The sequence below is a fragment of the Podarcis filfolensis genome, assembly GCF_964270895.1.
Source record: "Podarcis filfolensis genome assembly, chromosome: 14".
In the NCBI taxonomy this organism is placed as follows: Eukaryota; Metazoa; Chordata; class Lepidosauria; order Squamata; family Lacertidae; genus Podarcis; species Podarcis filfolensis.
This window is the reverse complement of record NC_139616.1, coordinates 19836993-19864507: the sequence shown is the minus strand read 5'-3', so window position 1 is coordinate 19864507 and position 27515 is coordinate 19836993. Positions and strand designations below refer to the sequence as shown.

Below are 27515 nucleotides of genomic sequence, written 5' to 3'. Positions count from 1 at the left end.
CACATGACTTCCTCTATCTGTCCGGTGTGTTGAAATCGCAATGACGCTGCTACTCAGCTGTAATATTTAAAGCCTTGGGGGTGATGCCAGAAGAGTCCCAAAGTGCAGACCGTGCACAGGAAAAAAAGTATTTAAAAATCTATTTTTGTTCAGAAACCTATGACCCTTGTCTCGTGGGCTGGACACAGAAGCAGCCTTCCTTTGGTCCACTTCTGCAATCACTTCTTTCTCATGTTCACCTGGGTAAGTCTGCTCGTAATTAACTGTACCAACTTTATCCCTATTTTTACCATGTCGGGATACCTATTAAATCTTTGGGTACAGCGAGGTTACGCTTACATTATCAGCTTAAAACTCCAAGGTTATTCTTGCTATGTTTCAAGCCACATTTGCATACCCACCTCCAACATTTCTCTGATGAAGATAGGGATGTCCCATTCCATAATGATAATTTTTACTATTTATACCCCACACATCTTATTGGGTTGCCCCAACACACTGGGCAGCTTCCAACATATATAAAAACATAATACAACATTTGAAAAAACTGCCCTATACAGGATTGTCTTCAGACGCCTTGGGGGTCAGATAACTCCATACCCTCCAATATTTATCCAATGAAAATAGGGACATCCTAAGGAAAAGGGGGACATTCCGGGATCAAATCAGAAACCAGGATGGCTTCTCTAAATCAGGGACGTCCTTGGAAAATAGGGACACTTGAAGGGTCTGCATTTGTACAGTGTTGTGCACATCAGAGAGGGGAACAGGATTGTTTTCACCTGACAGGCATGACCTTTTAGTTTTTTTCTGTCTTTGGGTTGCATAGTAAAGGTAAAGGGACCCCTGACCATTAGGTCCAGTCGTGACCGACTCTGGGGTTGCGGCGCTCATCTCACTTTATTGGCCAAGGGAGCCGCCGTACAGCTTCCGGGTCATGTGGCCAGCATGACTAAGTTGCTTCTGGCGAACCAGAGCAGTGCATGGAAACGCCGTTTACCTTCCCGCCGGAGCGGTACCTATTTATCTACTTGCACTTTGACGTGCTTTCGAACTGCTAGGTTGGCAGGAGCAGGGACCGAGCAACGGGAGCTCACCCCGTCACGGGGATTTGAACCACCGACCTTCTGATCTGCAAGTCCTAGGCTCTGTGGTTTAACCCATAGCACCACCCCTATTCATGAAGCTGTTCTCTGCGTGCTCATCCGAGCATCCTCTATAGCTGTCTTAAATGTAGTATGAAGTGAATGTGGCTTAAGTTTTCTTGTTGGATTGAAGCTGGTTGGAGGGGAAAACACACCAAACATTTCACGTGCACAAGCTGCTTGGGTTGGCACTTGTATTTTACTCCTGGCAATGGGGCCGCATCCCTCCATTGCACCTGAGGGCAGCCAGGTAGCTTAAGGGAGTGTAGGCCAAAGAATATGGAACACACAGCCTTGTCCAGCAACCCCTCAGCTGCCTCACTCTGCCCAATGGTAGGGCTGGTCCATTGGAAGGAGGATGCAGAACAAGGTGTGTACATGGTAAATGGCTACTAGCCCAAATGGCTATGTTCTACCTCCACTGTCAGTGGCAGTGAATACCAGCTGCCGGGAATCACAAGTAGGCAGAGTATGCTCATGTGCTTGGGTCCTGGTTGTGGGTTTCCCACAGACAACTGTCTGGCCACTATGAGAGCACGATGCTGGACTAGATGGGCCATTGGGCTGATTCAGTAGGCTCTCTTTTTGCTCATGGTTTGATCCAGTATGAGTCTTCTTACATTGTTCTATTGAGCTTCCTGCCCTTGATGGGATAAATTACTTGGTGCATGGCACAGGCTCTGATCTTTGGTACAGTTTTGTCAGCTTCACCCCCTCCCCCCCAAAATAGAGGAAAGTTCTAAACTAACATTGCTTATGTATGTGTTAAATCTCTATTGTCACACATACACATGGGCTGTCTAAAAATATTCTCAGTTTTGTTTTAAAAAAACCTGATTAATATTTTCCAGGAAATGCAATTTTATTGGCCAACACCCAGTCATTATAGTTACTCACCCATTATTTCCTCCAGCTGTGCTGTTTTAAAGCTAGGGTGTTACATTTTGAAAGATAGCCGAGTGTGGGTTGTTGTCCAATTATGGCCAGATAGAAACAATATTATTTTTTCCTTCAAAATCTGAAACTGGTACGAGAGAGCCAATGTTGCTTGCAATGCAAATACACTAATTTCCCCCCTCCCCTATTGCACTACTATTGTGTATGCTCCAACGAGCTTTGTAGATTTTTTTCGTAGCAGGACACAAACATCAAGGAGAGGCCTGTGGGTGACAATGGCCTTATCCCTGCATTCCACAATCTTGTTCCTCTCCAGATGTTTTGGACCACAAATCCCATCAGCCCCAGGGGGTACAGCTTCCTTACCCTATCAAGGTAAGAGGATCAAGTGAACAGGTGATCACCTTGACCTATCCAAGCACCCTGCCCACATCCTTGAGTTGGACTGAAACTCATCCAACACAACAGCACTAGACAGCGCTCTGAATACTTCTTGAGATTCGTCTGCTGTAACAGCGGAGTCAAGGTCCCAGTGAATGAAAGGGATTTTATCCTCAAAATGTTTTGCGAACATGTCACAGCAGGTTACTGTTGGTTCTACCACCTTGTTTGGGCCAGACGGTAAAAGGCCCAAAAGCAAAAGCTGTGTATTGCAGAGTGAGGATGCCACTAAGTAGGCTTAAGCCCCCCCAGTGTTCAAATGCATTTAACTGGAGTTTTCCTCCACTTGCATTCCAGCTTGTCTCATTGCCCTAAACCACAGAGCCAAACAGGCTCTACGAAGTGGGAGAGGACTCTCAGGGGCGGATCGTGTCAACGGGCCTGAGCCATTTAAATGTTCCATAAGTTGGCCAGGGCTTTGACAGGAGTGCCAGTCATATCAACTCATCCATCACAACAGCACTAGACAGGGCCATCTGGAAGCCAATTGGATCCATCAGCCTTTGAGGGCAGACCCTCCTTATAGGTCCCTACCTCTGCAGAGCAGAAGAGGTGCTGAAAGCCTAAATCTCAACAGGAAGTGATCAGACAAAAGACTGATGCCAATATACCCCCACACTTTCAGGTCACCCTCTTTCTTCCCAGTTAAGAAAACAAGGTCCAGACTGTGGCCTGCCACATGTCTTGGACTGGTGACATATCCCATGGTCATCATGGCAGCCATGAAGTCCTGAGCCACTCCATAGCCATTCACCTTGGCATGGATGTTGAAGTCCCTCAAAAACAGGAGTCTGGGAGTCCTCAACCCTGCAGGAAGACTACTGGGCAGCAAGGTATGCGGCAAACCAGCAGAATTCCTAATTTGTCCCAGTTGCCCAGTGCCAGGAACATACACTCTAGATCTCTTCCACACACACCCCACAACTGGACAGAGAGCTTGGAGAGAGAGAGATGGAATCCCTATGGACTATAGCAATTTCCCCTCCCCATCCTTAAGTCTGCCCTGATACTGCATTATGCACCCAGGTAAGCACAGCTAGATGAGACCAGCTCCACTCTGCTCACCCACCCAGGTCTCCATGATACAGACCAGATCAGCCTCCTCATCTGTAATCAGATCATGGGTGAGGGAGGTCTTACTCAGAGCCGGCCTGGTATTCAGCAACAGCAGCCGTAGTAGACCTGAGGGCTGGCTGATAGGACAACTGCAATTCCCCTGGTAGAAGAGGGGCTACTAACTGTGACTGTGCTAAGTGCCCCTCCCTGGGGTCTTGGGTCCCCATCACTTTCTTTTCTTATAGCCCAAGACATCCCTGCCTGTTTCCCTCATTCCTCCAGCCCAGAACCCACCCACCTGTCTGAAGGTCTTCTGCTCTTAAATCAGATGTGTGGAACCTGGGAAGCCTAAAAAGGGGAGGGGGGGTCTCGTATTGCCTAATAGTGGGTTTTATATATTTTAATTAGTTTACAGCAATAGTTTTATGGATTAGGAATAGATAATGCAGGTGAAGCCCTTTGCACTTTTAGACAAATGTACAAGATTATTATGCAGTAAGGTGGTGCCCTTATATACACCCTAAGTATTGAATTTGTGGGTTTGTTTGTCTTTGTATGTGTGTGTGTTGCAGTTTCAACCTTCATTCTATGCCTCTTTGAGACTTTTTGCTGGTAAAAAAAGTGACAAATGAATAAAATGATTGCGTGTAGGGCTGTTCAGAATGCACACCAGCTGGTCCTCAAGATGACACCCTCCAGGGGTCGTTGGCCTACAACTCCCAGCACCCAAAAAGGGGAGTTGTAGTTCAGCAACACCTGCGAGTCACTAGCTCGGGCAAGTCCGGTGTCCCCAGAGCCTCTCGCTCTGGAGTCGAGGCGCACATGCGGGACTTACTCCCGAGTAGACGCTGGCACGCTGGAGACAGCCCTGCAAGCTGGAGCTGGATCTCACCCAGTGTGGCTGTGTAGGTGGGGAAAGGGGGGGAAAACAGCTTCCCCTTCTCAGCTGCTGCTGGTTCCTCCTCCTCCTCTCCTTCCCTAAGAGCTCAAGCTACTACCGGAAACCAATATTTTTTTGCTGCTGCTGCTGCCGCTGTGTCTTCTTTTTGCAAAGTTGTTTCGAAGCAAACAGAGGCGCAGTCAGAGGCGCTGCAAAGCAGCATCGGCGGCGGAGCTGGTTTCTTTGCAACTTCCGAACGAACCCTGGACTTTTCTTTTTCTCTCCGCCAGCCTGGAAAGTTGTTGAAGCTCCATCTCCCCGTTCCCTCCCCAGCGCCCAAACCCGGCATGTTTGATCCGCCGGCTGCTGCTGCTGCTTGCAAGCTCCGGGACTCCGGCAGAGCCCGGGCGAAGGATGGAAGAACAGCCCCGAGGCTCCTAAGAAGGCATTAAAAAGCGATCTCCGAGCGAAGAAGCGCGCCCGGCGTGTTTGGAGAGGAATCCAGATAATAATAAGAATTATTATTATTATTTTTGCAAGGGGTGGGAGACGCATCGCCCTCCTCTTTCCTCTCTCTCCCTCCCCCCCCATCTCCACCATGGAAGATGTGAGTAATGTTTCGAGTGCAATGGGTTGGCAAAGGAAGGCAGCTTAAAAAGGCTTTGCATACTTGGGAGGGAGAAGGAATGGGCGAGATGTGGCGAGTTACAAGATAGAGGAGGGAGGAATGCGCCCCTTTTCTGTTCGTTCAAGAAGTTAAGTTTCTAGTCCGCTGGGTCCAACTGCTTGCTTTCCTCTTGGCTGGGCGTGTGTTTGATCCTGTGATTATTTAGATTTCATATTAGCCCTTCGCTGTGGGGTCCCGGGCGCGTTACAGCCATGTGAAAACACAATATTAAAATCAGTTAAAACAAATTGCGGTCGAGAGAATAGGATGGATCCTAGATCGATAGATTGTCAGAAACTAGGGTACAGAGCATGCAACAAAAACTACCTTCTTAAACATTCTTATCCAGATCTTGTTTTGAAAGCTGACCGAATTTGTTAAGTTTAACATTCGAAGAGGAGTATGTCAGTTTCAAAAGCTTTTTTTTTGGGGGGGGGAGGTTAGGAAAAGCTGGTGGGGGGCAAATATACTGTAGCAGAGGATAGAGGTAATTGGGGACGACGACTGGGCGCTCCCCCCTTCCCCCTGCTTCCTGCTGAAATTAAACAGAGGGAGCTCTCAAAAGGGCCTGGATGAAAGTCTTTTTAAAAGTTTGTTTTCCTATTGGCATGGAATGGTCTTTGGCCTGGGAAAAGGAGAGGGAGGAAAACATAGCTTGTTTTGTTGATGGATGTCCGAGGCTGCTGGAAAAGGAGCACGTGCTTCAGAGGTCTCTCTGGAGTTGCTTTGCCCTGCTATGAGAAAACTCAGGCGGTGGATGAAAGTTGCCAAGGTTCCAACTCTAACCTTGCTCCTGTGCCTTTTGTAGCAGCTTAGCACACTCCAGTCTTAGGCATCAAGTGTTGGTGGGACAGCTTTGCTGGCTTAATTCCTGGGCACCAAGTTGCTGTTGAAAACAGTGGAGCAGGGCCAATTTAAAAAATAAAACAAAAGCTGGCAATGCTTAGGCAGCAGTTGCTGATAAATTGAACTGGGTGAACCTCGCTGTAGGAAATGATGCTTGGAGTGTGCTTTTGGCTCAAGACAGCTGGGGGTGTGTGGGTGTTTCTTGGTTGCCATGGCTCACAAGAAGCAGGGAATTGTCATAGCCCAGGGTAGAAGGGGCCAGGCTCAGGCATCCTCAATCTCTCCAGATCGTAGTGACCCATTGTGCAACTCTGACATGCAGTCTGATGAAGCAACCTGAGAGAAATGCCTTTAAGGACTGTTGCTCCGTGGTAGAATGTCTGCTTTGCATGTTGAAGTTCCAAGGTTCGATCCTGGTAGGATTAGGAATGCCCCTGAACTGAAGCCCTGGAGAGCTGCTGCCAGTCAGTGTGGACAGTACTGAGCTAGATGGACCAGTGGTCTGATTCATTATAAGGGAGCTTCCTATTTTCCAGTTGGTTGGGATGGAGAGGCCTGTATCTCACTGACAGAGCATCTGTTTTGCATGTAATAGGTCCCAATTTCGATCCCCAGTGTCTCTAGGTAGGGCCGGGAAAGTCCAGAGAGCTGCTGCCAGTTAGTGCAAACAGTATGCAGCTAGGTGGGCCAGTGGTCTGACTCAGCATGAGGCAGCTTCGTATGTCTCATGGGCACATCTTAGCAATCCCTCCCTGGACCCAGCAGCATCCTTGACAATGACCCACACCCATAGCTATTGTTAGTTTGTGGGCAAATAACTCGATAAATTAATACTCAAACTCATAGGAGCATAGGAAGCTGCCAAGTCGCATCATTAGTTTACCTGGCTCAATATTGTCTACAACTGAGAAAGCCAACATTGTGTCCTCCAGATGTTGTGGGACTACAACTCCCATCAGCCCCAGCCAGCAAGTCAGGGATGATGGGAGTTGCAGTGTAGCAGCATATTAGTGGGTACCCCTGGTCAGTGGCGTAGCGTGGGGGGTGCAGGGGGGCCAGCCGCACCGGGCACAACATCTGGGGGGCGCTCTCGCACTTGCAGCTCTCTGCCCCTACTAAAATCCACGGGTTAGGGGTTGCAAATTACTTGCCTTGCCCCGGGTGCTGACAACCCACGCTACGCCACTGCCCCTGGTTTACATTGACTGGCAGTAGCTCTCCAGGGTTTCAGACAGTAAATCTTTTCCAGACCTTCTTGGAGATGCCGGGGATTAAACCTGGGACCTTCTGCATGCAAAGCATGCGCACTGCCAGTGAACTATTGCCCTTCCTACATTTTGTACTTGGAAGCAATTCAGTACAGACCACCGGGCTATTTAAACTCTTGACATAATTAATTCAAAGGGTCACAAGAAGGCAACTGAACCCATTATATTTACTACATTCTGCCTCTCCTGTGCTGATGTTGCTGCAATAGGATATAGGTGGTAACCCAAGATAGAGACCGGCTTTGCTAAGAGCACTTAGCATGCTTTCAGTGTGTGCTTATTTGCAGCTAAAAACTACTTTCCTATATAGGTTAGCATGCTTCTCCTTTAAAATGTTGTTTAGTCTTTTGTGCATCTCTACCCAAATCGCCTCTGGCTTGGGGTGTACCGTTTCCCCTCATCCTAGAGTTTAAATGGATCTGTCCAGAAGATCAGGCTGCTGCTTCTTTGCTTCCCTGGCTTCGCCCTTGTTTTGCATTTTGAAACTCTTGCCTTTTCAAATGGGGCTGCTGCTTCCTTCTGCCAACAAACTCGTGCTTGCACCAATTCTGTCAGGGCACTTTTGTACTGGCAACCCATAAGCTGCTTTCTTTCTGCTAATGGGCTGTTGCACTATCAAGTGGGTTTTGTTTTGTTTTTAAAAGAGATTTCATGGAGCCTTCAGCTGTTCCGTCCTCTTGGAGAACTAGGAAGTGGGGAAAGGAAAGGAAATGTCTTGCAAGGCTTTATAAGGGCATGGTGATGCTACAGATGTAAACCAGTTTCAATCCTGTTGGGCAGTGAAGAATAAGAGCATATACAGTATTTACTCATCCGACTTTTTAAAAAGGTTCAGTACTGCTACCCTCTCTGCAGTGCTTCTTGGGAACTGTAGTTCTGTGAGGCATTCTGTGATTCCCAGAAAAGTGTGGGTGAAGCCGCAACAATTATGTTGTTAAAATCTATATAAGTTTGCCGTGGAGACATAGCATGTTGCTTTATACTGAGTCAGATCATTGTCCATCAAGCTTGGTTTAGTCCACAGTTTCCCAAACAAATCTTCAGTTGTTATTGGACTACAACTCCCATCATCCCTAGCTACTAGGACCAGTGGCCAGGGATGATGGGAGTTGTAGTTCAAAAGCAGCTGGAGACTCAACTTTGGGAAACCCTGGTTTAGTCTACATTGTGGCCTTCTAGATGTTGCTGGACTCCAGCTTTCATCATCCCTGTCCGTTGGCCCATGCTTGCTGGTGCGATGGGAGGTGCAGTCTGGAGGGCCACAGGTTCCCCATTCCTGGTCTGCACTGATTGACAGTGGCTCTCTGGGTTTTCAGAAAGGAGAGTTCCCCAGAATTACCTGGAGAGGCTGGGGCTTGAACCTAGAATCATTTGCATGCAAAACCTCAAGACCGACCCTACCATTAGGCAGAGTGAGGAAGCTGCCTCAGGTGGTAGATGCTGAGGGTTGGGCAATGGACAAAGCTGTGTGTGCCATATTGTGAGCACTAGGTGAGCCTATTGGCCTCCGATGCAGCGGAAGGCACTGCCCCATTGCCAGAGCTGAAGTAAGATTCAGCTGTCAGTCTGGTTAGCTTTTTTACACGGAATGTAGCAGAAGGGAAGGCATCACTTTATTCTTTGCCTCTGGTAGCAAAATGCCTTGGACTGGCTCTGCAAAGCGTGGGCTAGGCTACAGTGTCTTTCAGCCTTGGGTCCCCAGACACTGTTGGACTACAGTTCTCATTAGCTGGGAGTTGTAGTCAAACCATTTCAGCCCCAAGGTGCTGCAGCTTACGGTAATTAGTTGTCCTTTGTCATCACTGTGCTGTACTCAGGTGGTTGAGGGAATGGTGACATATCTTGCAAGTATGGCATTGAGCAGTGGGTTTGTTTCAGGATTAGTTAACACACAGGACAGGTCAACCACAGGTGTCATCTCTAGGCTGAGCCTGCCATGTTCATGACCATTTAAGGAATTATAATAAGGATGGGGAACTTGTGGCCTCTATATATTGTTGGACTCCACTTCCCATCAGTCCCAGCCAGCACAGACAATGGCCAGGGATGATGGGAATTGTGGTCCAGCAGTTACCAAAGGACTGCAAGTTCCCCATACCTGGAAAATAAACTTTGCCTTTGACTAGCATCTGGTATTCTCAGCTAAACCGTTACTGAACAGGGAGGTTACATTGACCTATTTTGGCTAGTAGCCACTGATCATGCTAATTAAGAGATGATAGATTTGATTCATTTTTAAAGCTGTCTAAGCTGGTTGCCATCACTATATCTTCTAATTTCCTTTTTCACATTCATACTGTTATCTTCCTTAATTGTTTCCAGGATTTTAGGCAACAGAAAATTACAAAGATGCTTTTTTACAATCTCGTGCCATTTTTATTTGCAAGAAAAGAAATCTTTTTTTCTATGTCTTTATGGACTGCGCTTTCATTAAAAAACAAAAAAACAAACACAGTATACCAATTTGTAATAAGGTCAATTAAAACACCAGTAAGTACTGGTTACTAAAAAAGAAATTCACATTGCAAAGGCCTGTCTGAAACATAGTTTTTTCAGATTCCTGCTGCAATTCTAGTGGTATGGAGTTCCACAGGACTGGGTCTGTCACACTAAAGGCTTGGTCCCTTGTAAAGCCCAGCAGAACCTCCTTAGACAACTTAACTGCAAAAAAAATCATTTTTGAAAGTGTTTGAGGGCAACTGCCTTGAAAGGATTGCAAAAGGAAATTGTGGCCTCAGATCTTCAGGAAGCAACTGTCCACAAGTTTGCTCACCACACTGAGTGCCCACCAACCCAACAGGCATGCTTGTCGGAACTTAAGTCTGTGTTGCAGAGTCCTCTGAGTGCCTTGGAGGCAACAGAAGACGTGTCTAAGCCCTCTTCCTGACTGCCTCTGAGTTTATGCTGCACCTTGTAGATTCTCCAAGTGCCTCTGAATGAAGTTGAATGGGAAATAGGAGACACGCCCCCCCCACGCCCTTCCCTTCCGTATTGGAAAAGGGGCAGGGGTCCTGGGAAGCCTAAACATTAAGGTAAAGGGATCCCTGACCATTAGGTCCAGCCGTGGCCAACTCTGGGGTTGCGGCGCTCATCTCGCTGTACACTGGCGTACAGCTTCCAGGTCATGTGGACAGCATGACTAAGCCACTTCTGGCGAACCAGAGCAGCGCACGGAAACGCCGTTTACTTTTCCGCCGGAGCGGTACCTATTTATCTACTTGCACTTTGACGTGCTTTCGAACTGCTAGGTTGGCAGGAACAGGGACCGAGCAACGGGAGCTCACCCCGTCACGGGGATTCGAACCGCCGACCTTCTGAGCGGCAAGTCCTAGGCTCTGTGGCTTAACCCACAGCGCCACCCGCGTCCCATCACCTATACATTAGATTACTATTAAAGCCACCCAACATTTGTCAACCCCTCCCTCAAATTGGAATTTCTGTTTGTCCCATAATAAGAAATGTTCAGCGTACGATGGAAACCAAAAGGTTAAATTTTGGACAGGACCTTTTTTAGATTGTATGTGTAAAGTCATATGTCTGAATTTTCCACACATACAAATGCAAAGCTCCCTTCAGGTAGTATACTTGGAAGCAAGGCTTAAAGTATTCTTCTCCTGGAGAGAGAAGGAGAGAGAGTGGTACAGTCATACCTTGGAAGTTGAATGGAATCTGTTCTGGAAGTCTGTTCGACTTCCAAAACGTTTGGAAACCAAAGCATGGCTTCTGATTGGCTGCAGGAAGCTCCTGGAGCCAATCGGAAGCCGCGATGGACATTCGGGTTCCAAAAGAACATTCAGAAACTGGAATACTCACTTCCGGGTTTCAATTGTTTGGGAGCCAAGGCGTTTGAGATCCAAGGTACGACTGTATATCAAGATTTTCACTAATGTGGGGGAAGAGAGCTTTGTACATCATAATTTGACGCAAAAGAAATGAAATCCCACCAACAGCTTTGAAATGATCCAGGTCTTCCTTACCCTTAGAAACATGTAATTTGTGGGTTATTTTCTCTGCAATAGCCAGAGTTCACATACCCTTCTGCCACAACAAGTGGTTTAAGTCATGTTGTGTCTTCCATTTCTGGGCCAAAGAAGTTCTAGATAGGCTAGTTTGAAAATTTGTGTGTGAGTATCCAAAAATGTAATCGTACCCTGTGGAAGTTGAAATGGTGCAGTCCAGAATTTCATCACTCATGTTCAAATCCACTGTGCACATTTTGGTTACAGTGTGGGAGGAGACTAGGAGGGGAGGTACCACTAGTTATACATCTGCTGTAGCCAATGTTACACCGGAAACAGCTGAGCTAACCTCTGTTGGCCATATACCTGGTGACTTGCCAATGGGCATCCTTTGGAATCCATGTCAGAGCACTGATTTCAAAGCAGTTGTGTGGCTTCCAAGTCCACCATGTTTATTGCTGGACCACACTAGCTGCAGACCACTAAAAAGAAGTGAACTGGTATGCTCGTTCCAGCAACTGGAGTAACTTTATTTTTGATGCACTGGCTGCACCCCCAAAACCCTAAAAAAACAAACCATTAGATACATGACAGTGGTGTGATCATTGGGGTCAAACATGCAGAGAAACCGAGGACTGCCATTTGCAGAACTTGTATTTGTAGCACTGCAATTTTGCATATGTCTCAGAAGTAAGCCTCATACACGTTCAGTGGGTACTTACTACAGGTAAATGTGCATAAGATTTCTGCCTGAATTTCAATGATCTGGTTCACAGTTTTTCTTTTTTTAGCCCTGTTCAAAGGAGGTTAGAGTTATAGACTCTTGATATGCTTCTACGGGTTGCACCAAAAGGAGCTTAATCAGAAATCCTGACGTGTCTATATTTGTACAAGAACTGAAAGTTGCAGGAAGTGGTAATACGTAGTAAGACATAAGTTCCTGGTATATTAGAAAGATGAGTTCTTGTTTTTTAAAAATAATACATTTAATCTGATTTAAGCACTCCTCATATCCTTACCCTCAAAGAATGAATGAATGAATCTTTATTTGCATCAGCCATTGGCCACAGCAATAAAACAACAATACAATATACAAAGAATAGAAATAAAAAGTCAGTTATATAAGAAGAAGAAGAGGAGTTTGGATTTGATATTCCGCCTTTCACTCCCCTTCAGGAGTCTCAAAGTGGCTAACAATCTCCTTTCCCTTCCTCCCCAACAACAAACACTCTGTGAGGTGAGTGGGGCTGAGAGACTTCAAAGAAGTGTGACTGGCCCAAGGTCACCCAGCAGCTGCATGTGGAGGAGCGGAGACGCGAACCCGGTTCCCCAGATTACGTGACTACTGCTCTTAACCACTACACCACACCATACAGTCCCTCAAAGAGATTTGAATAAGAAATCTAAATTGCAAACCTTTTCAGCATCAGTCTAATTAAAATTAGGAATAGTCAGGTTCCCATAAGGAATATATTTGGGGTACTTGTTTGTTTGTATCGCACATTTATAGCCAGATTTATTTATTTTTTTCAAAACAATTTTATGCCCTGCTTTCCCTCCTCACAAAGCAGTTGCTCAGAGCAACTTACAAATAAAGAGCAAACATCAGTGCAACAGTGATCCAAGCACTAAAACACAAATGTTCAAACAATTTTTTTTACAAAGAGCAGTACTTACACTGAATATGTTGAGCAGCAACAGAAGAGAAGTTTTTAATTGGCAGTGGGAGAAAAAAAGAGTAAGATAACCTAACCTTCAGCTGGTGCAAAATGTAATGGCCAGATTGTTCGCCAGAACAAGATGGTTGGAGCATATCCTGACCCATCTGCCCTGGGTGTCAGTTAGTTTCCAGGCCAAATTCAAAGTGATGGGGTTGACCTACTAAGCCTCAGGACCTCAATACTTTAAGGACCGCCTCTCCCCATACAAACCGATCCAAACCCTGCGCTTATCATCTCAGTCCCTTCTCTATAGCCCCCTCCCAGAGAGGTTCAAAGGGTGGCAATAAGAGAACAGGCCGTTTCTGTGGTGGCCCCCCAACTGGAATGCTTTCCCAAGGGAGACTCGCCTGGTGCCATCATTACATGTCTTTAGATGCCAGGCAAAAACATTCCTCTTTACTCGGGCTTTTAACTCATTAAATAACTTACGGTGTGTTAAAGCTGGTGGCATGTATGACTGTTATTATGATTATTTTATTATTATGCTGCCTGTTGCTATGCTTTTTATTATGTTTTTATTATTGATTACTGCCCTGGGATCTTTTGATAAAGGATGGTATATAAATCAAATAAAAATATAAATAAACAAACAAACAAATAAATAAATCACCAGAATATCCATTTCAGCAATTCTCTGTGTTTGTGCTTTCCCCCATTTTCTTTCTAATATATTTCCCCTTTGCAGTGCTATTTGAAAGTCATGCAAACCAATCTTGAAGATTTTCCAATGTTGGGGGCAGACTCATGAAAGGAAGCTTATATCTGATCTTCTGAGAATGTGTGCTGCAAAGTGTATTTGAACTCATCCTGTCAGCTCTCACAAGATATTATGAGACTTTAATTTAAAGAGAGAGAGATATTGGGGGGGAGGTGGCTATTTGGCCTGGAAAATAGAAGCTGTTTGCCCTTAATAGGAAGGTGTACTGGAATTTAGGATGTTTTTTTCTTAGACTATATTGGTGTGTTTGAGTATCCGTCCTGGCTATGGGCTTCTATTAGTGCATCTCTGAGCAAGTGTGCCTGAGGCCAAGGCTTATTTTTTTTAAGGCGAAAAAAAAGGGTATGAATGTGACTGAAGAGTGAGAACAGGAAACACCACGTTATATTTATAGTTAGGGTATATATACATTTAGTTATTTATCTGTCTACAGTTTATATATATATCTAATGTGATATACCGTATTTTTCGTCCTATAGGGCACACCGGCCCATAGGACGCACCTCGGTTTTTTGGGGGGGGGGGAATGAATAAAAAAAATTATTTCCCCCCCCCCAGCCGCGGCTGCCGCCCCAAGCCTTGCACACGCCTGCCCGAAGCACGGGGCACCCTCCGGAGGGCTCCCTGTGCTTCGGGCAACAGGCTGCCGCCCCAAGCCTTGCGCGCCCGGCGGGACCTCCCGCCTGCCGTGCAAGGCTTGCGGACACTCGCCGGGGCTGCAGGCTGCTGCCCGCAAGCCTTGTGAGCCCACGGGAACTCCCGCCGGGCTTGCAAGGCTTGCGGATAGCTTCCTGAAGCCTGGAGAGCGAGAGGGGTCAGTGCGCACCGATGCCTCTTGCTCTCCAGGCTTCAGCGAAAGCCTGCATTCGCCCCATAGGACGCACACACATTTCCCCTTCATTTTTGGAGGGGAAAAAGTGCGTCCTATGGGGCGAAAAATACGGTATGTATAGTCTTGTCAAAGAGAACCTTGAATTACTGAGGGATCTTAAACCATTTCTTTCAACGAACTTAAAAAACACGTTTTCAGTCAGTTGGATGGTTTCCAGAGGTAGCGTTGACAAAGCACACGTCCCCCCACCTAACGCACATGTTCAGGGTGCGAGTCTCCTTGCTGATTTGCTGCTAGTCCCCATGAGTGAGCAATGTGGCCAGAAGTGGCAGGAGTAGATTAGAGCGGGGACAGGCTCCTGCTATATATCCCAGGCCTGGCCAAGCAAGTAACCGCCTGCTGTCTACCAATGTTGCATATAACATAACTGCTTCTGTGTAGAAGTCGTGGAATCTGGAGCTCCAGATCCTTGCCTCCCTCCTGGTTCATGTCTCAGTTTCTGTGATTTTTATTCTCCTTTTTGTTTTACTTTTTACTTTAGATTTCTCGCTTCTCCTTTACCATACCTTTCTCTTCAACACATTTATTCTATGCTATACTGTAGGGGTGCTCAGGTGAACCCCCACGTGCCAGTCCTCAAAGGTTGGAGGGGGGAGGAAGTGGGAATGTTAGGCAAGACTCACTTAAGCCTGTCTGAAAAGTGGGGTGCCCATCTTGCCCCAGCTTGAGTGCATTGCCTCATGTCCTCGATGAATATGTGAGGGAGGGTTAGTATCCTGACGGAAGGACTACATGGCAGGAGCTGCCTTGACCTCTTGGATTGGATCTGATCTGTGGGCAATTGCCAATTATAAGAACTGTAACTTGGAGGAACTTGTTTTCCTCTTCCCTCCAATTCCTTTTTCCTTGTGTGCTGTGTCTTTTTTATTGAGAGCCCGAGGGCGGCGACTGTCTCGTTTGCAGTGCAATAAAAACACACACACATGCAAACAAACAAACAAACATTTCACAAAAGGTTTCTCTCGCCTTGATTGCAATTTCTTTTCTCCTTAAATAACGGAGAATTGTGGTGTGGGGGAGACACAGGAGAAAAACTGAGCACCTCTTATGCTGTGCACATAAATTAAAGTTACTTGTATAGCTGCATAATGTGCTGGGGGGTGTAAAGGTTTGAGTTTCTAATGACAACCTTTCTTTTTTCCTGGTGTGGCTCTAGGGTGTGAAGGAGGAGATCCCAGAGAAGCCAAAGTGTCCTACTAAAGCGGAGAAAGCTGGCTGGATCAGAAAGAGCAGTGCAGGCCTCTTTGGTCTCTGGAAGGAGCGTTACATCCAGCTGTGCAAAACCAAACTGCTAGTGTACGAAGATGAGGTAAGAACAGTTGAAGGGAAGCTTCTCTGGAGAGGGCTGTTCTCTTGCTCAGTGCTCTGTGACACTGGGGCCTGCCACAATGCAGTGATAGGATCAGCCACTCTTGTTTTGACACAGTGCCTTTCAGTACGTTCGCCTGCTAAATCCTGAAGACCGGTGGCGCTCATAGTTCGCCTGCATTAAGGTTGCACCTGTCAATTCCGTATCAAAATAAGCTCCTGTTTCTCCCCTTGTATGAGACACCACATTCCAGGGAGCTTGCCGTTTTGGTCCATTGCAACAGAAACCAGCAGTCTTGTACCAATTGAAAGGTTCGTGTTGTGGCATGAAGCTTTGGGGATCGCAACCTGCTCAGGCTTTAATACCTGCCTTGGAGGCCCTGCTGTCTGTATCATTGTCCAAGGTGCTTAATAGTAGTAGTAGTAGTAGTAGTAGTAGTAGTAGTAGTAGTAATAATAATAATAATAATAATAATAATAATAATAATATGTATGCAACCCACTTGACTGGGTTTCCCCAGCCACTCAAGAGATTAGGCCCTTTTGGTAGTGGAAACGGGTTTCCCTGTACAGCAGGGATCAGGAGCCTTTTTCATCCCGAGGGCCACATTGCATTCTGGGCAACTGCAGGGAGCCACGTACCAGTGGGCAGCCAATGAATGTTCAGTATACTGATTTTTATGCACATTCACCCACTTCTCCATCCAGACTAACAAGACACATTGTCTGAGTTAAGGGTACGTTCTAACCAGGCAAAAACACTTGGGGTGTTTCTTGGGGAGAGTCCCAAGGGAGATAAAGACATTTGGAGGCCTGCATTCAGCCCCAGAGCTTGAGGTTCCCCAACCCTGCTGCAGAGATTCACCCAGCTTCCTCCCTGTTATTTTTCAGACAAAAATGGAAAACATGTCTATTCATCAAACAGGATTTTAATATCTAACTCTGCTTCTTTCTTTTATTAATTGCTTGGGGGTAAGCAGCTCTAACTCTTAGAAGAAAGACAGATTTAAACGTTGAACTTGTAATAATAGAGCCCATTTTCTTAGATGTGCTGCTACACATTCCCCCCCCCCCATACTCATGTGTGCCAATGAGAGATACAGTTCTGCCATCTAAGGATCTGATCAAATAGATTCTAAGCCACAAACATTCATGTCAAAATAAAGCTGCAGTCCTGTGCAATTTTACGTTGCAGTAAGTCCTGCAGAATTCAACAGGACTTAATTCTGAGTAGGCAGAACTTTTTAAAAAGAAAGAAGAAGAAAATGAAATGCCGTCTGAAGCCCAGTGTTGGTGAAGGCCTGTTAGATTAGCAGTAGACATTCTACTGTGCATGCAGAAGGTCTCGGGTTCAACCCTGGAATCTCCAGGAAGATCTGGAAGAGAATCTCTGTCTGAAACCCAGGAAGAGCTGCTGCCAGTCAAAGTCAACAATAGACCAGTGGTCTGACTCACGATAAGGGAGCTCTCTGTGTTGCTCTTTTGTTAAGAGCTGTGTTTGGACTTTGAAGAACTGGGTTTGAATCACAGCTCCGGCATGAATATTCTTTGTCCTTGGGTGAGTCACTATTTTTCTCCTTCAGCCTTATTTTTCCCAGCTGTCTGCAGGAATAACAAGGACTTGCCTCACAGGACTTAGTGAGAATCAACATAATAATATTTATTATTATTTTTACAAATATCAGGAACCTCTTCTTACATTTGCTGAGAATTGGCCAGGATATTATCTGCAAATAATTTGTTTTGATTTGACTGGAAAATAAAACCACATCAAGAGAAGGTGAAACGACTTCATAGGATTTGGGAACAATCAACTGAAGACTAATTCGCAGCTTTTCAGCAATTAAGGGTGCAGTCCTGCGCATGTGAAATTTGGAGGAAGAAAATTTGGAGTTTAGGATTGCAACCTAAGCATCAGAATATAATTCAGACTTGGGGATCGGTGGTTACTTATATAATGAATAAGCCCTCGTAGACAACCGAGCAAAGATTTTATGAATGATGCTCCTTGCTGCCTTTCATTTTTGGATATTTTAAAAGATTTTTTTTATAATAAGTGCTAATTTAATATACGTTAAGAAATATGAGAAATATGAGTCCCATCAGTGTCTGCAGCCCTTTATAGTATAGGCAAAAGGGAGTAAGTTCCTGCTCCAGGGATCCTACAGTCTAATGGGAAGAGAGCAAAGGGAGAACATTTTTCACATTGGAGAGCATTCAGAAACACAGACCTCCTCTTGCAGTTGCACATACAAGACTTGGATTTCCTGGAAGTTGGGAATAAAGACTGGGGTGGAGTGATGGGGTAGTAGTTGTATTAATCAAGAGCGTCATAGAACATGATCTGGAGTAAGGCCTGTGTTCAAGTCCCCACTCAGTGATGAAGTCTGTGAAGCTTGGGCCAGTTACATACTCTCAGCCTAGCCTATGTTGCAGGGTGATTGTGAGGAGAATATGAGACAGCCCCCCTGCATGTCAACCTCTGGTTCCTTGGGGGAACGGGACAGGATGTGCAAAAGGGTTATTTTAATTGTAAAAGATGCTTGTAAATAACCACTTGCCTGGTCAACTATGGTATTCCCCCCATTTCCTCCAGGTGACCAGCTATAGGTCTGGTCCACACAGGCAACAGAATAAGACTGCAAGAACCCTGAAGTGGTAGAATAGGCTGTACCACTTTTAACTTCAGGTGGGGCAATGCCATCTTTGAATGCTTATCCACTGTAAGAGCTCCCTGCAAATTTAAAAGGAAAAGCAATGCCTCTTTGTTGTTGTACAGCAGCCTGCTCCGTGTTATACTTGCTTTTTACTTTCAGAGATCTTCCCCAAGCACACACAGAGGGGAACGATTGAAAATGTGGTGTTTCTCCTGCCGTCATAAGTAGTGTAGTTCATTCTGACACCTGCTAACGCTGCTGCCCTCTACCCACAGCTTTATGCTAGCTGTGACTAGTAACTTCACGCGTGCACACCCCTCACTCCACCCTCAGCGGTGAGCTTGCAAGAGCTAACAGAGGCAAGTGTGGGCTCGCAGGCTAATAAAACCAAAATAAAACTGGAGGCTGCAGAGCTTCTCTGCAAGGCTGTTGTAAAAGCACTCTGCAAAATTAAAAATGGGGCAAAGATTGCGGTGGTGCTTATTTATTTTTAAAAGCGTGTATCTGGTGCCCTTCCTCTCAGGGCCGTGTTCAGACCATCACAGGGAAAGATGCTGTCTAATATGTCAAAGGATGGGTTTGTTAGAAATGACAGAGCAATGCAATAATGCCATACATGAACAGCAGGATTATGTTCGAAAACCGAGGTACCACTGTATTGCAAATTTATTGAAGAAAGGAGAAAAAACATATAGAAAGGAGAGGAAGAAAAGGGGGGACAGGAGAGAGAGAAACACACAGGAGAGGAAAAACATTTCAGCTCACATTAACAATACAATAACCATCAATACATCCATCTTAGCTTACACAGGTAGCTCTCCACATGCCAACCAAATGTCCAAATATGTATACAAATGAAGCTGATGTTTCTAAAATGTGTGTTCAGATATAGCAAGGATGTTATGGTCTCCAGACCATTGCGTGATAGATGTTGAGTGTTTATCCTTCTAGTTTCGCAGTGTCTCTTGGCTCGCTATTGTTCTGCAGTTAAAACCCACCCTTCAGGAATGCAGCGTAAAAGTACACAAGCACCCACAAATACCAAGTATTTCACCAGTACAAAATTGATAAAGAGAACAGCTTTGGACCAGAAAGGGTCTTGTCCGAGGAACCTGCAGGACCATGGAGAGTTTCTAGTGGACAACCTGTTCTACTAGAGACTGGGACTGGATTGAGCCCTTTTCAGCCTCTGACTTCCTTGGACCCAGGAGAGGGTCCCATGAGGGTCCTAGTCCTCGTTCTATAAGCCCTAGTGCTGTGGGATCTGGTCCAGAGGTGTCCTGTGTCCCAGCCTTGGGTTTAGCAGCCCACGTGGGGCTCCAGGCCATGAAACCAGACTACTGTGGCTACTCAAGCATAAACCCAGGCCCCATCTGCATGGTTCCCCCCAATGAATCCTGGGAAGTGTAGTTGGTTAAAAGTACTGAGAGTGGTTAGGAGATCCCCACAGCGCTCCAATTCCCAGAGTTCCCTGTGAAGAGGGTTTGATTGCTAAACCACTCTGAGAATTGAAGCTCTGTGAGGGGAACGGGGTCTCCTAACTACTCTCGGCTCCCTTAGCAAATGGCATTTCCCAGGATTATTCAAGGGAAGCCACGGGTGTTTAAAGCGGTGTCATGGTGCTTTAAATGTATGGAGTGAATGTTGTTGCCTCAGTAGACTCTAAACTCTGTGTCAGGATCCATGCTCAATCCCAGCAACATCATGCTACTGTGTTTTTAAGGCAAGCTTCCTGGATTGAGATCTGAAATGGACTGGCAACTGTTGGGAGTGTTGGGCTGGCAAAGCGTGTTTGCTTCCGCCAGTCCCGGTTGATAGCCTAGCAGTCCCCCGTCCCCCCGCATTGTCTTTTAATGAAAAGCCTTCAAAGGAAGCTCTATGTGCAACACATGCCAGTGGTCCAGATCCCAGATAGCAGTGGCTAGGCTACGAGGAGAAATATGGGTGTTCCTAATCAATCATTAATCCCCGGGCAGCTGGAAGTCATCAAGTCCTGGGAGAGATGAGAAATTTAAAAGATGCACTCACAACAAACCCCTGATTTAATTGCCACAGCCCATCTTCTCAACTGCTACTGAGTGCCAAGGCAATTGCCCTTCATACCTTCTGGTCTGCCTTTCCCCTTTCTCCTCTTTGCCCATTCATGTGCATGAAGGACACTTGTCTGATTGTGTTTTCTTCTCTGCCTTAGATGGTGACACCTCTGGTGATAGCTCTCCAGATGTTGCTGTCTCAATAGCACTTTCTTCTCCAGTTGATTTCCATAGGGTTGGTGTCTTGAAGCAAAGGCAATCTAAGAGCCTTTGGGCCTTAACAAATTTATTATGGCATAAGTTCTTGTGGACTCAGATTTAAGGGAAATGTTAGTTGGCAGATATATATAAAGAAAGGAGAAAACTAGACAGTGGGAGGTAAATGGCAGTGAATTGCAAAAATTACAGTCAGTTTGCATGAGAGCTTAAAATACACAAGCAAGAGGCGAAGGTGGTCCCTCAAGCTTGCAATGAGCATTTGGTGTGTTGGTATTTGTACTTGATCTGAAAAAGTAGTCCTGAGTCTAGGACACAGTCCCCTCCCATAGTATAAAGGTAGATAGAGAGAAATAGGTATTTTTAAATATTCTTTTCTGCGTGGCCCAAATATACAATGAAATACAAACAGAGAAATATAAGACAGTGGTTGTATTGTGGCTGACTGGCAGGTGAAGACTGTTTTATTCCAACAGACTTTTGGGAACAGACTGGTTTTAAGGAAGGGGCCTTTAATAGTGCTGTGCTGCATTTCTATAAGTTGTTTAATTCTATTGTAGATAAAATGCCTTTTTAACTATTATCTTTTAGCTATCTGTGCTTTTTTTCCATGTTTGCTTTAATTTTTGTGAGCCACCTTGAATCCCAGTTCTGCGAAAAGGGCAGGATATAAATAAATAAAATGATAACAATAGTGTTAGCCTTGTGCAATGAAAGGAATCAAAGGGGTTCCTTCACACGCCACACTATTGTAATATCATATAAGGAACAGTGTGAGTGTGTGCCAAATCAACCCTTTTTTAGGTGAAGCTGATCTGGCTACTGTCACATGTACCTTGGGCACATTTAGCATGGATTACTGCAACATGCTTCACGCAGGGTTGCCTTTGAAAAGTTAATAGGAAATGCTAGCTGGTGCAAATAGTATGTATTTTGTGGTTTTATGTCTTGATTTTATTCTGTGAATCTCCCTGAGACCCCCAGGTATAGGGTGGTATATAAATTCAATAAATAATAATAATAATACAGCTCCCGGAGTGTAGTCAGGGCTCATGGGTATTTTGAGCATAATACTGTTTTCCCTTTTCAGTCTGAACTGGCTTCCAGCTCATTGGTGGTGCTGATAATGTCAAGTTTGCAGGTTTGATCCCTTCATGGGACAGTTGCATATTCCTGTTTATTGCAGGGGATTGGCCTAGATCAGGGGTCACCGACCTAAGGCCCATGGGCCGGAAGCAGCCCGCGGAGTCATTTGACCGGCCCACGAGCCACCCCCAAACTGAACTGCCCGCTTGCACACTGCGCTAAACCGACGCAGCATGGCAACTCGCTTCCGCAGCACTGGAAATCACGTCTGCGCACGTGCATATGCTGGAAATTGCAGGCGTGCGCACGCCCAGGCAAGATAAACCTTGCTGACCCCTGACCTAGATTCCTCAGGGTGACTTCTAAGTCTACAATTCTATGATTCATCCCTGGGCACAATTCAAAGTGCTGGTTATTACCTATAAAGCCCTAAGTGGTTTGGGTATTTCAGTATTTAAAGCTGTACGTTCTCCAACACATACCTGCTCAGGACTGGCTGGTGATGTCTTTCTGCCTGAGACAAAGGACATGATGACACATCCTGCTCCCAGATTCCATGTACAGAAGCAAACCAATCTGGCAGCTAAATCTTACGCCACATCCATACCATACATTTAAAGCAGTATCAAACCACTTTAAGCAGTTATGGCTTCCCCCAAAGAATCCTGGGAACTGTTATGGTGCTGAGAATGGTTAACCCCTTTTCCCCTCACAGAGGTCCAATTCCCTGAGAGGTTTAACAATCAATGCCTCTTCCCAGAGAACTCTGCAAATTATAGCTCTGCGAGGGTTTGTCTCTGTTAATTTGTAGTTGAAGACGGGAGACAGCACGTCCCTCACAGTAACTATCCATATTGATCTTTAATTGTATTTGTTATGGCTTCTTGTATTGTATTTTATGGTATCGCAATATGAAATCTATGGGATTCAAATTGTAATACAATAAAATGCAATATATAAGAAATAAAAGATGCAGTAAAAATACAATTTAAACCACGTAGCATCTAGTTCAGTGCCAGTTTTCAGGTGTGAGAAAAATGATTTTATATGTAATGGAAGCAATAAAGTCTGAGGCAGAACTCCTGAGTTTTGTGGCCTCACCTTATAAGCTCTTATATGTTATAGTATGGTTTAAATGTGCTTAATGAGCCGGGATTTGCTTGTAATGCAAAAAGAGAGAGAGAAAGTAAAAAGAAGAAGAAAGAAAACCAGTGGGGTTTCAGGCACCCCATGACTCTGCTGGGCTGGGACAGGGCAGTAATATTGAGAGAGGCAATCTCAATCTAGCTATATATGCTTTGACTGGTGAGCTTCTCATGACTTCAAACGGACCCAGACAAAAATAATCTGTGTTTGCTCAATGTTTCCGTTGTGTTCAGTTTCCTGTGACTTGGTTTCTTGCACAAGCTAGATTTTGCAGGATAGGGCCCATAATGATAAGATTATTTTTCTGCTTTACCCAGCAAGCAGCACCAGATATATGGACATGTTTCGTCTCAAGGGAATTTGGAACAGCACACTTTTGCACCCTTAGAATATTGCTGCCCAGTGACCATTTTAGTTGCTTCTACAGTGCAGTCAATTGGGCCTCCTTCCCTGTGCTGACATTCCCACTGTGAGGAACCTGTGCTCCTCCAGCAGTTGCTGGACTCCAAACCTTGTCAGCCTCAGCATCAGCATGACTGATGGTCAGGGATTATGGGAGTTGTAGTCTAGCAACATGGAGGGCTGCAGGTTCCTCACACCTGGTCCGTAGGCACAAAAGGATGTAACATTTCCAGCAGTTGAGGGGGCTGGGGGGGCAAAGAGATTTATTTCAATTCCCTGTGAAACTCCTTGCCGTTCCTCACCACAAGCAGAACCATCTTAAGTGATGTAAAGTAGCGGAAATTGTAGGAAAAAATTATCCAAAATGAGAAAAAATGACTCTTCTTTCATATATGGTAGACATACTCTTATATTTTCCATCTCTGTGTAAAAGTTTGAAATTCCTAATTGTGTGTGAATTTTATTACATCTGTGTTATTTTCCTTCGGCCATGAACTTAAATCACTAAGTTCCATTTCCACACTCACAAGCTGCCTTCTGTCGTCCAGTGTTGCAATCTGTGAGCTTTTTACACCCTTGCAGAATTGCACAGCCTAGAATGCTTGTTGAAATGAGAATGGCTGGTCAAGGCCTGGCCAGTGGGCCTCGGCTTGAGGCAGGATTCGAACCCAGGCCGTCCTAGTCCAAGCCCAGTGCCCTCCGCACAACATTGCATCTGGTTTCATGTCCTAGATCAGAGTAACCCAGTGCGTTTTATTCCCCCGCCCCTTGCAGGACGAACAGAAGTGTGTCGAGACCGTGGAGCTGGAACGATACGACAGGTGCCAAGAGTTGCGTGCCCTCCTGAAAAGGAAAAATCGGTTCATTTTAATCCGGTCTCCGGGTCACAAGGTAGGATGTCCTTCTCTTTGTACATGGATGAATTGCGTTTATCTGTCACCCCTCCCCAAGAACCCAGTACTTCTTCTTGGTGCTGTGTACTTATCCATGCTTCACAGCTGTTCTTTTTCACAGCTCTCCAGAGTGTCATGCAGATGTATTGGCTTGAGAAGTCAGAGATTGAACTGAAAACCTTCAGTATATAAAGTGTGTGCTGTGTTGCTTTATCTAGGGGCATGGTGTAGCTTGTTGAAGAGCTGGACTTTCCCGAGTAGCAGCCTTCTCGTTCTGGCTGTTGGAAGGGTCAGACTTATGGGAGCAAACAGAGGTGATTCAGGGTTGCAAGCGGTCTGAAATATACTCGGAGTTGAGAGTGGATTTCATGCTCTTTATTCAGCTCATAGTGGTGAGGAGGAATGAAAGTTCCCCCAAAGTATCTGCACGTGATTGGCTAATTCCGGAATTCTCCTGTAGGCCAATCAAGTTGTGGATTCACTTCCATCTGGAGCTGGATTGGGTGGCTCCTGCAGACCAATCATACTGCTGCATTGTTCTGGGACCAATCAGACTGCTGCATTCTGAATCCTATTGTTCTAGGACCAATCAGACTGCTGCATTTTGGATCCTATTCAACTCAGTACATAACACTCAGTACATAACAAAGACTTGCTATGCTTTCTGCAGCAGGGTCCCAGTCTCTAGCATCCCAGAACTGCCCAGTCAGCATGGAATAGAACTTCTTTTAGCTATCGAGATGAACCAACTTTGTGTTGATTGGAGCCAGTCAACGTGAAAGGAGGTGAGTCAGTCACTGAGGATTGGCTCTGGGGGTCACTTTGGAGAAGGTCTGCAGGAAGAACACAGAGGGGGAGTTTGTTCTGCATGCCCCAAGGAACACTGAAAACGCAAGGGGCTTCAATTTCAAGAGAAAGGTGGGAATAAGGAAAATGCAACTTAAGTCATTCCAAAAGAAGATATTGGAGCACTCCAAATCATTTGTATGTGCACAAAAAATAGTAGATGGTAGCTAAAAGGCAACACAGATGTGCATTGATCATTGCAATGGATTCCTAATTATTATTGTATAATCTTAGAAGGGGCATGGCTGTGAGGGGGTGTGACAATGAGGAGTCATAGCTGTGACTATCATGAAGGGACCCTGCACTTCTGAGTTTGCCACTACACTACTTACTATGTGGCAGTAGCCCAGAGGACCAGTGGCTTCTCTTATAACCTCTCACTAACATTAACATAGGGACGCGGGTGGCGCTGTGGGTTGAACCACAGAGCCTAGAACTTGCCGATCAGAAGGTCGCGGTTCGAATCCCTGCGACAGGGTGAGCTCCCGTTGTTTGGTCCCTGCTCCTGCCAACCTAGCAGTTTGAAAGCACCTCAAAGTGCAAGTAGATAAATAGGTACCGCTCCGGCGGGAAGGTAAACGGCGTTTCCGTGCACTGCTCTGGTTCGCCAGAAGCGGCTTAGTCATGCTGGCCACATGACCCAGAAGCTTTACGCTGGCTCCCTCGGCCAATAAAGCGAGATGAGCACCATAACCCCAGAGTCGGTCACGACTGGACCTTTACATTTACTTAACATTAACATGAAACTTCTCTTAGCCACACACTCATTGTTCCAATTCCTGCATGCCTTGAAAGAACACACAAGGGGGGTGGGGTGGGATCCTGGGTCACACTGTGTAGGCCTTCTCTGCCCCCCTCCCATCCAGATGTGCCTCCCACCAGCTGCAAATTCATCGCCTGTATAACTGGCTCAGGATCACCCCTCACATGGAGGATCTCTGTACACTGTTGCAAAGGCATTTTGGGTTTTTGCAGAGCCTTTCAGTGCACAAATCCCTTTTGCAGTTCTTGGTTTCTGATCCTGCCTTGCTGAGAACCAAAGGGATGCAGGGGGACCAATTTGAGAATGAAACTCTGTGGCTGGAGTGGTTGACTCACGCCAACGAAAAGTTTACTGTTCAGAGCCTCCCCAACCCCCACATAGCTTGCATTCACTGGGAATCTGGCCCGAGTGTTGACAGGCAACATAATTGTGCAGATGTTACACCGGGCTTCCATTAGCAGGCCAGCATACACAACTGTGCGTCCCTTTTTTATTTTCCTGTTTTGGAATTGCAGCTGTGGGAAGATATATCAACAGAGCATTAACACACAAACACATTTGTGACACTTGCTCCTCTGTCCTGAAGCTTCAGCCCCTTCAGCCCCCTGACCCCAAGCAGACTGCAGTTGCTTTTTCTTGTCAAGGGGTAGGATGAGAGGTGGGGCGGGGGGGGAGAGTCAGCTCACGGCTGAGGATTTGACGTGAGGGTATGGGTTCACTTTCGGAGGTGGGGGCACAGGGAGAGACTCGCGGCCATATTGCATCTCTAGATGCTGAAAATTTGCCAGTATGCTTAGAAATTTCACGGCCTCAGTCGTGTGATGCGGAGTCTAATCCAGCTGTCCATTTGGAAGAATGTGCAGATCCAAGGATATTGTGCAGAAAAAATTCCAGATTCAATCCCTGGCTCTTCCAATCAGAAGTCTCATGGGATGGGGTAGAATTTTTATTGGTCTTAGATCCTAAAGTGCTGCTGGTGGTCAGACCAGGTGTAGGGACAATATTCCGGGGGCCCCGTACTTTGGTGGGTGGAGCCAGAGGCAAAGTGGGTGGAGCAAACAATACAACATCACCTTGATACTGCAGGCTGTACAGTGGTACCTCGGGTTACATACGCTTCAGGTTACACACTCCACTAAGCCAGAAATAGTGCTTCAGGTTAAGAACTTTGCTTCAGGATAAGAACAGAAATCGGGCTCCAGCGGCACGGCGGCAGTAGAAGGCCGCATTAGCTAAAGTGGTGCTTCAGGTTAAGAACAGTTTCAGGTTAAGTATGGACCTCCGGAATGAATTAACTACTTAACCTGAGGTACCACTGTACTGTTATGCAGCCCCCGAAGGTTGCCAATGCAGGATTGTACCACCCGAGGTACCACTGTATTCCTCAACAAGAATGTTTCATCCAGGAAAGCAAGAGACATAATAATAATAATAATAATAATAATAATAATAATTATTATTATTATTATTATTTATGAGTTTCCCCAGCCACTCTGGGCAGCTCCCAATCGAATGTTAAAAACAATACAGCAATTAAATAATAAAAACTTCCCTAAACAGGACTGCCTTCAGATATCTTTCAAAGATGGGATAGCTGCTTATTTCCTTCACATCTGAAGGGAGGGTATTCCACAGGGTGGGCGCCACTACCGAGAAGGCCCTCTGTCTGGTTCCC

At 45.8% G+C, this 27515-nt stretch overlaps 1 protein-coding gene across 2 annotated transcripts in view; it reads left to right on the top strand.

Annotated features, from left to right (window-relative positions):
* The first annotated feature begins 4515 nt into the window (after positions 1–4515).
* Positions 4516–27515, top strand: part of PLEKHO2 (pleckstrin homology domain containing O2) — a 35282-nt gene continuing 12282 nt past the window's right edge. The window contains exons 1-3 of one of the 2 annotated variants that reach the window (XM_083586656.1): positions 4516–5026; positions 15647–15799; positions 24113–24229. In XM_083586656.1, coding sequence (XP_083442782.1) covers positions 5018–5026; positions 15647–15799; positions 24113–24229 — 279 coding nt within the window. In that variant the 5' untranslated portion in view covers positions 4516–5017. The remainder of the gene's footprint in view (positions 5027–15646; positions 15800–24112; positions 24230–27515) is intronic. The other variant, XR_014541661.1, reaches the window with a different exon arrangement.